This window comes from Acipenser ruthenus, chromosome 3 (assembly GCF_902713425.1).
Source record: "Acipenser ruthenus chromosome 3, fAciRut3.2 maternal haplotype, whole genome shotgun sequence".
NCBI classification, from domain to species: domain Eukaryota; kingdom Metazoa; phylum Chordata; class Actinopteri; order Acipenseriformes; family Acipenseridae; genus Acipenser; species Acipenser ruthenus.
The window spans coordinates 46,736,851-46,746,872 of record NC_081191.1 but is presented as its reverse complement, the minus strand read 5'-3'; the positions used below and the strand labels follow the sequence as shown (position 1 = coordinate 46,746,872).

Sequence of the window (10,022 nt, the reverse complement as noted above, 5' to 3'; positions counted from 1 at the left end):
TTCTTTTAAAATGTATTTTTATTCAGATGTTCCCAGTTTTATAAATTAATTAAAAACAATAAAAGGGTTTGTACATACTGTACATCAAAACATTTGGACAAACAAATTAATACAATGATTCCAACATGCATTCTATACAAAAAGGTCTGAATGCATATTAGGCACAGTCTCTGTTAATGACTAAAAAGCAAGTAGCTTCAAATGTTATTTGAATAGATGTTTACATTTATGTTCCTGTTTTGCAATCATTATTGGTTCTGTTGCTATAATACTGGATTATTATATATTTCTGCTCTTGACTTACCAGGTTTGGCGCTTGCTTTGAGCTGGGATGGAGAAAGTGGTTTAACAAAATGTTTACCAAATTCAAAACACACAGGACACAAATGTGCACATTTGTTTTTATGTGTGACATATCCTCTTGCACCTGGATACCAAATTGTTATACAGAAAAAGTGAAGATGATCTCCACCTTGCCAGCATGCAGTTGTACAAAGCATTCATTGGAACCACTTATGAAGCTCACTAATGTGTTCGGTTTTCTAATCTGCAGGAGGAGTACTCTAGAGAGTACTGTTTAGTAGCTGGCTGCGAGTATAAAGAATGATGCAACCTGAAAATGTGCTGATAAATCAATGTAGGTTATACCATCACAGAGTTTGTTGATCTTCCATGTTTTATCGCCTATGCACAATTTTTCGGTTTCTTGAATTTGCTTTGAAGAAACACCCTTGGGACACACAGTCCTTCCTTCTTATTAATAGTTTCTCTCCTTACATATTCGTTCACCAATGTTTCATACCCAGCTGAAGTAAAAAGTTGTGCCAAACGTTCTGGAAAATGACAAAAAAAATTATATAGTCTTTGCAGAGTTAAAAAAAAATAGTTAACTACTCTAACATTCAGGTTTCAGGGTCTTTAGGAGGTAAACACCCATTAGGTAATGGTGTTTGTTGGTAATGGTGGGGATATGTAACCATTAATTCATCTTGTGATTGTAAGCAAATTTACATTAAAGTGTAAACAGGTATTTCTATTTCTCTTGTACAGAGCTTGCTGTCAGCACCATAATAAATATTTAATACCACTACCATTTGCATTTGACAAGGACAGTCCACTGGAAGAGAGATGCTCAAACAACAAAAGTATGTCCTGTAATTTAACATGCTGGCCTAAGCATTCTCAAGAAAATGTATACTTGGCGTGATCAATGCATTAATGCTGGGCAACTTACCTTCAGAGAAGAAGAACGACCTTGTGCCGTCTTGTCTTACATAAAAATTATCTCCAAGCTTGTTACCAGATTTAAACCTGAGCATTGCATGATCATACAGACCATAGTCCCTGAACAAGACACATCCACCTGGCTTTAATACCTGGGCAAAAAAAAAAAATACAAAATGCAGACAGAAATTAGTTCAGGAACACTGGTGAGTGACCTGTGACTTTTGCAACAGTCTCACCACCAAATGTTGCAAATGTTGTTTTTACAGCAACATCTCTTTCAGTATATAAAACAAACTCTGCGCAATCCCCAGTTGCATAGAATACAAATATCAAATCAAATACAATTGAATTGCATTTAAAATGCAATTTAAAAAATAGATTTGAATAGAAGAGACAACTTTACATAATGCCCAGGACCCCCGAGTGGTCTAAAGAAGTTGTCTTCCCCATGGAATCTCCATTATGATTTTTGCTGCTGTTTTAGTGTTGCTAGGTACCAAATGTTAAATTATTTCTATTATATACTTATTTTTTTAAAACAATGTACAACATTTTACAGCTATGTTTCCTCATCTAACATCTTGTCCCATGATGGCTAACTGGAACACTGGTTTCATATCCTGATGTTTTTGTTTTTTGTTTTTTTGGGGGGAGGGCAACATTCTTTCCCTGCACTACTCTCACTGAAATATAAATACATAAATAAACACATTGCCATGAGATTTACACTCTGTATTTTATTTCAAAGTAATACAATATTGTAGAGATAATCTCATTATATATATATATATATATATATATATATATATATATATATACACACACACACACACACACATATATATATATATATATATATATATATATATATATATATATATATATATATATATATATACATATATATATACACACACACGTTTTTTTTTTGCTGTGCAAAAGTCTTAGACATGTTGCATTTTTCTACTCTGATGCATTATGAGCATCAACAATTTACTCAAAGCCTCCACTAGTGTTTTCTACTATAATAACAACTTTGACTTGCATAAAGAAGGAAAAACATTGAGTGAAATGGCTCTCATCACTTGATTTTCAAGGTGTGGTATCCGAAGCATAATCAACAATTACAAAGAAACATCATCTGTATTTGACAAACCCAGGCTAGAAGACTCAAAAAGCTGTCTAACAAGGATGAGCAATACTTGAAGATAATATCCTTAAGGAATAGAAAGAAGACAAGCGTTGAATTGGCAACAGAACTGGCAGAAGGCACAAGTGTTGTTGTCCATCAAATCAACAGTACGAAGGTCACTCTTGAAATCAGGATTTAAAGGATGTGTTGCAGTAAGAATACCTCTGTTAAGAAAGAGGAACAAGACTAAAAGGCTAACATATGCACAAGAACACATAAATTGGACTATGGAACAATTGCCAAAGGTGCTTTGGACTGTTGATGGATGGGGATGTGCTTTTGATGGATGGGGATGTGCTTTTGGTACATTTTTATGAACGTTTAAATGCTATGCAGGTGAACGTTTAAACCATATCTACATACACACACAGAGTCTTTTTATATTACATTCTGATATATACCGACAGACCTGGTTAGTATTTTCCATGCAAATAACCCCTAATTAAACAAATAACGTTTTAACATCGCAAAGACTGAACTACAGTAAAAAAAAACATTAGTGCTGTCACTCAATTCAAATTTTTGATCAGTTAATTTATGGGCATTAGTTAATTAACCTGTAGAGTAAATGGGTAGATCCATCCATGCACATTTAAGGTAACAATCTTATAGCAGCTGTCCTGCATGCAATACTAAAAAATCAAAAGAATCTAAAAAAAAATACCAATGGGAATTTGGTGTTTTTAAAAGCATTTGTTTTATTATTTCTTAGTAAATACCTCTTTGTATTTGTTCTGCGCTACTCAGATGTACCTGTGCTGGCCCTGTGGGCACAAAGTGAATAAACTAAACCTTTTTTCGTTTTGTTTTTTACATTATATTCAAAGAATAAAACGAAACCAATAATATTAATTAAAAAAACACAGCTTACATATGTTACAGAATCTATCAAATGCACAGATTCCCATACATTGTTATATTAACTCTACAGTTCAGGGATCGGTGCCACAAATGGGAAATCCATTTATTGTTATATTTTTAATATCCCCTTCTGTTGACAGATTATACATAAAGGACATTTTTTTATTAATTTTTTTAACAATTTATTTGCATAAAAGTGTACTGGTAAATTAAAGCCAGTACATAATTTATTTACACTTATGCGTTCTCTCAATTAATATTGAAAAAAAAAAAAACTCTTTTAAAATCGTGTTACATGTATTCACAGTCACCATCTAGACTCTAGCATATTATTCAATGTTTAACCACTTCTTTAGAGTTTACACGTTTAAAATTCCCATCCCTAAAATATATCCTGAATGTTTTTCTAGCAACAGAACATAATTGTCCAACGGGCAAACAGCAAAACTTCTTGTCCTGGGCATCAAGCTATATGAATTGCACACCTGTGCCATATTTACTACTGCACTTGATCTCATGAGACTTATTTTTTACAACTTACCATGTGAAAATATATGGCCATACTGAAGTGTTTTTTGACAGAAATATTACGATTTGCAACTTGGTTCTAGCTTGGTTTTTGTGAAAAATTATGAAGTTATTGCGGCAACATTGTCGGTGGTAACAGATTCGACCACATACAAAGCTGCAATCCGATTGCTTTCTCAATATGGACCTGGGCCAAGGTTTCGTCTGACTCCTGTTTCATGTTGTAGTCAGTTATTGCAGCAACATTGTCGGTGGTGATGGTTGACAGACAGATGACATGGTTATGACTACATGGTGGCACTGGTACTTTACTATTCAAAACGTGTTAAGGTGATAAGAAATGTGGAAGACATAGACACAAAACAAACAAAAAATGAATTGCTACTATAGTGCTCCCTTCACTATCTGACTTACAATTTGAATAAATCTTGAAATATTGAAAACAGTCCATTAGTGAAGTGTCAGTAAATGGTTAAATTAGGATTGCAAAATATCGAGGGAGCATTGCACTTACTTTATAAATGTTTTCCACTGCCAGGTGCATTTTGTCTGGGTGTATGGCAGAAAGCACAAATATGAGAGTGGCAACATCAACAGAGTCAGGTGGGATACTCTGCAACAGGTCATCTTTGGTCAGGTCACACTGGAAAGTTTTGCATCTCTCAGCACTATACAGAGGATTTTCCTACAACAGAAAAAATAAAACACTGTAGTCAAAAATGACATTTTGTCTTCAGGAAAATTGTAGAACAATAAGAAAAAAAATGTAAGTAGATAAACATGAGAACTGTTTATTTAGGTTACTCTTTAGGCCAAAGTGGTTTCAAAATAGACTTGCCAGCCCCTTTAAATACATTTTAAATGACAATGACAGTGAAGCTGGTGAAAACAGTATCAAATAAAACAGCTTTACATATTATAATAATTGCATATAATACAGAAATGAAAAAAGAAAACATTACGTTTATTACAAAAAGATGCTGGTTATGTTGTGGGTTTAACCTTTTTGCCATCTGTGCAGTCTCAGCAAAACTAGTTGCAGTGCATCTTTGTTGCATGGCTCACTGTGAAACTGTGAGGTAAAACAAATTCTCAGACATTACAAGTCATACTATATCACATCTACAGCTAGTGCAAAATGCTGCTGCTAGAATGCTAACTAGAACAAAAAAGGGCTCACATTACGCCTGTGTTGGCATCATTGCATTGGCATACTGTGCATTACAGAATTAATTTTAAAATTATATTACTAGTTTTTAAAGCACTGAATGGACTATCTCCACAATATCTAAATGATATGCTAATTCCTTATCAGCCTGAACACACTCTGAGATCTGCAAATGCTGGCCTTTTATGTATTCCGAGGGTGAATGGTAAAAGGATGGGAGAGGCTGCTTTCTGTTTTAATGCCCCCACACTCTGGAACTCCTTACCCCCTTCTATCAGAGATTCACCTTCAAGTGCAATCTTCAAATCTCGATTAAAAACATACCTTTTTAATATAGCTTTTCCATAAAATTTTTATTTTTTATTCTGAGTTTTATTATTACTTCTGTTTTTAATAACTGTACTCTTCTTACTGTTTATTATTGTATTTTTTTCTGTATGTAAAGCGCTTTGAATAGTATTGTACATGAATTGTGCTATATAAATAAAGGTTTATTATTATTATTATTACTGTAACAGGGTCAGTCCTCTGCATTTCTGACCTCCCAACCCCACAGCTATTACAGTGTGTGTTGTACGGTTTAAAATAAAAGTCTATGTAAAGCCAGAGGAGTCTTATAATACGTCTCAGGCTTTTGCACTTTCCATTTTAAATATTACTGTGTACACTCCTAGTTCCAGGTAAGAATGGCTAGAGTATGAGTGTTTGCATAGGAACAGAATGTGAGTGAAGTACAACCGCTGACCGTCTGAATTCAATTCTACAAGAAATATTTTTATAATGCAGAATGTCCAGAACAGGACATATTGTAGTTACAGTAATACTATAGCACAAGAAACAAAGTTAAGACTGACAAATGTTTAGACAAAGTGTCTTTAAAAGAATTGGTTAACTGCACTGCAACACAAGTTAAATTGAATATAAAAACATGGTTGGACAACGACCTGCTTTGTGTGTATGTTAATTACCTTCACATACTCCACTGCCCTAGGTGAGAAGTCACAGGCGTAAACAAATATATTTAAGTCTTCTTCCAATAGAGGGAACACACAGTTCCCCACCCCACACCCTGCTTCCAGCAGAACCAGCTTCTGAGCCTCAATCTGCAAAAAGAGGATGAAACACAAAATACAGGGAAAATTGGTTGCTATAGCATAATTAATGTTGCACCATTTAATTTTTATTGTGTTAGATTTTCATTCATATATCAAACATTTTATTTCTATAAATTAGTTATTTCGAAAAAAATCAAATTATTTATACATAGCTACTTTATATATGTACCATTTTGTATCAATGTATATGGTTGATCTGTAGGCTAGTTGGTCATTTATGAACAACATATCTTTTTTTTACCAAGTACTGCAGTTATGAGTTTGATCCAGTACCACCTGTGGTTCACTGGGTTAGCCTTACTGAAATTGTCCCACAATGCTCTCTGAGCTTGTTGTTATTCACTTCTTGTGGAAGCCATCAAAAGCCCATTCACTGAGCAGTCCCATTTTAATACTCAAAACTGTACTTAACCCCATAATATATGTCCTATCAAGTCTGGTTATGTATATAAATGGAAGAATTTCTGTCCAGTGTTTTTTGAGAGACCTCTACAGCAGTGGTTCCAACCCTAGTCCTGGAGACCACCTGTGTCTACTGGTTTTCATTCCAGCTGAGTTATCAATTACTTAATTGAACTATCCAGCTGAATAAGACCTTTGTAATTGTTTGCAATTGTAAACAGTTGGAGATTTCAAGTCAACTGTACAATTGTAACTTGAAATCTGCAAATTTTTAGGAGCCGAGAACAATTAAAAGGGTCTAATTAAGTACATTTTTAGTTCAATTAAGGGTTTAATTAAGTAATTGAGAACTCAGTTGGAATGAAAAGCAGAAGACACAGTGGATCCCCAGAACCAGGATTGGGAAACCCTGCTCTACAGTATACCATATATTCCCCCCATTTTCATTAAAGCCTAGGTCCAGGGTGGGCAATTCCGGTCCTGGAGGGCCGATGTCTGGCTTTTGTTTCAACTTTGCCCTAAATTACTTATTTGGCCCAAATATTACCAATTATTGGTCTAATTAAGGAATTTAGAGCACAGTTGGAACAAAAGCCAGGAGGGACACCAGCCCTCCAGGACCGGAATTGCCCACCCCTGGAGGTGCTGTGCAACTCATTGAAAGATTTTACACAGCATGACCCCAAACTTGTTTCTGTGATTTACTGTACCTGTCTGCACCCTCTGAGTTCCTCAAATTCCCTTGTCGTCCAGTGCCGGTCTTTAAAAAAGTTTGTGCTGTTCCTTTTATAAAACAAGTCCCAGTTCTTCTGTGCATCATTCTCCAGCTTCTGTTGCTTGAAATCCGATAGAAAAGTGGTATCCTTTTCAAGTTTTGCCCCTTCCTCAGGCGTGAGAGTCCTGACATGGTGTCCCTTCTTTTGGAATGGGGCTTCAAAGAATGATGGAGTCACTGTATGCATGACGCTGGCAGAGCAGCATGCGACTGTCCCATTGGATAAAAGGGTGTCACCTTCAGAATTTGAACTGTTTAAATCCCCAACATCAGCCGCCTCTTTTGTATCTCCCATTATTCTTCAATGTAAAGTCTAGAAAATCAAAAATTGTGGATAAAGGAGAATTAAGTAAAACTACAGTGAGATCAATATAGATATATATATATATATATATAGATATATATATATATAGATATATATATATATATATATATATATATATAGATATATATATAGATATATATATAGATATATATATATATATATATATATATATATATATATATATATTATTACCACCCTAGTACTATATACCAATGAACGCGGAGCCGGGGCAGGGGTGACCCGGGCCATGGTACAACCACTTTAAAGCAGTAAATGAAAACAATTAAAAAAAAAAAAAAAAAAGTTCTAAAAAAATATAAGGTCCCTGGCCATGACGTCTCCGTTCAGCCCCCTTCACAGAAACCCCCTCCCCCACAACACCACGCAAGATACATTTTAAAACAATTCTTACACTGGGAAACTGAATTGAGAAACCGTAACGATAGAAAATGACACAGAACAGATTAAATGACTTGATGTGTGGGTATAGCCATAAGGAACCCCTCGCCTGACATAAAACAACAGCGATAAATCAGGCTGTTGGTGTTAAAAAAGTTTATCACTCAGCCAGCTCGACAAACTTTTTCATTCTCCATATGCTAATTCTGTCTGTTTTGGAACGTATTCATTAAAATGCGTATCCAGAATTTGTACCAGTACGATTGTGCATAATAATAAACACATTTAATAATACTTTAACGCTATATTACTGACGATGAGTTTACGTACCATGGACATTTATCATGCTGTCTCAAACCGGAAACTCGCTGCTTACTCTCTTCCGCGGTAAACATAGGATATGGTTGCTATGGGTCATGCGTGCTATCCCATGATTCAATAGGTCTAGCACTACAGGCGCCATTATTGGAGCCCACAGGGGCGGCGGGAAATACAAAGCATTGGACAGGCAGCAGAAGAAACGGACTAATAAATTAGTTATGGGCGAAAAAGTGGGGATTTAAAATTTCATTCGAGAAAACTGAAAACATGCTTTTTTTCTAAACAAATCAAAGTAAAGAAATAAAACATAAAATATGGACAACATATCATCAGAAAAGTGTATGAGGCCAGATATTTGGGGGGTTATTTAGATTAAAAATATGATGCGGCATAAACACATCAAAAGTATAACAGATAAGTGTAGGAAGATTACATTTGTTGAGAGTAATAGCAGGTACCAAATGAAGAGCAGATCAAAATAGTATTTTAATGATATATAAAGGTTCAATAAGAAGTGTATTATATTATGGAAGCCAAGTTCTAGAGGCAGGAAGTAAGAGTCAGTTAAAGAGTTTAGAAGCAATTCAGGCACAGGCATTAAGAATGTATCTTAGGAAATAAAAGTGTGGATTTTGAAGCAAAGAAAAGCAACTCTAAATAAAGAAGTTGACATAATAATACTATATGGAGAAATAAATGTATATTCAAATTTATAAAAAGCAGGGAAATTGGAGAAATTATAGGGATGAACTACAATTATATATGCACATCTGATACACACTAAACGGGCAATCCCAAAGGGGCTAGGAATAAGAATACGAAGAATATGCTCAAAAGAATGTGACTCTGTAAAACAAAGAAATGTATTAAAAACAAATCTTAAAAAAAGAGGATACAAAGAAAGAATTATAGAGACAGAGTTAATAAAAGTGGATAAACTAAAAATAGATGATCTACTAGATTATAAAAATAGAGATAAAAAGGTCAAAAGAGTCCCATTAGTAATGACTTACTCTAGACTTTTGCCCAATATTTCTAAGATAGTTTGGAAACACTTGCGGATTCTACATAATTCAGAAACATTGAAAAAGGTATTTTTTAAGGCCCCAGTTGTAACATTCAAAAGATAAGCTAATTTAGGTGATATTTTAGTTCACAGTAAACATAAAAGAATAATTGACAAAATAGGTTATACAAATACGTGCACTAGTACATGTAAAGTGTGTAAATACATGGACAAAAATAAAAATATAATTAAACATAAGAACACCACATATCCACTAAAAATGAATACCTACTGTCAAAATAGCAATGTTGTTTATGGAATAGCCTGTGAAAAATGTGATGAAATAAAATGTTGGAGAGACTGGAACAACTTTATATAAAATAATTCAGAACCACCTTTCATTAATTAGAAATATAAAAATGAATGAACCAATAGTACAGCACTTCACCAGTCAAGGACATGACATAAATGATGTAAAGTTTGTTGATTTAGAACAGCTAAAATTAGACAATGCAACATATAAAAGAATAAAATAAACTAAATGGATAAATAGACTGAACACGATTATGCCAGCGGGACTCAACAGAAAAGAATGAACTAATTAACTTCAATAAATATATAACATTTAAATAAATAAATAAACAAAATTCATTCAGAAGTATTGTGCATACTGATGCGCTGGGGAGGCCAAATCAAGACTGAT

General features: G+C 34.2%; 1 protein-coding gene across 1 annotated transcript; it reads right to left on the bottom strand.

The window, feature by feature from the left end:
- On the bottom strand, positions 1–8,425 carry mettl6 (methyltransferase 6, methylcytidine). The gene is made up of 6 exons (XM_034059210.3): positions 8,323–8,425; positions 7,204–7,581; positions 5,945–6,079; positions 4,323–4,493; positions 1,235–1,376; positions 1–833 (listed from the first exon to the last, which is right to left on the bottom strand). The coding sequence occupies exons 2-6, from the start codon at positions 7,561–7,563 to the stop codon at positions 685–687; spliced, it is 957 nt and encodes a 318-aa protein (XP_033915101.3). The 5' UTR covers positions 7,564–7,581; positions 8,323–8,425; the 3' UTR covers positions 1–684.
- Positions 8,426–10,022: the final 1,597 nt, after the last annotated feature.

Bases quoted from the DNA above. Each gene is read 5' to 3' on its own strand.
- mettl6 (XM_034059210.3), bottom strand. From the start codon at position 7,563: ATGGGAGATACAAAAGAGGCGGCTGATGTTGGGGATTTAAACAGTTCA. The intron at 6,080-7,203 runs GTACAGTAAATC...CTCTTTTTGCAG, and splicing joins AACTCAGAGGGTGCAGACAG to ATTGAGGCTCAGAAGCTGGT. The intron at 834-1,234 runs GTAAGTTGCCCA...GTCATTTTCCAG, and splicing joins GTCGTTCTTCTTCTCTGAAG to AACGTTTGGCACAACTTTTT.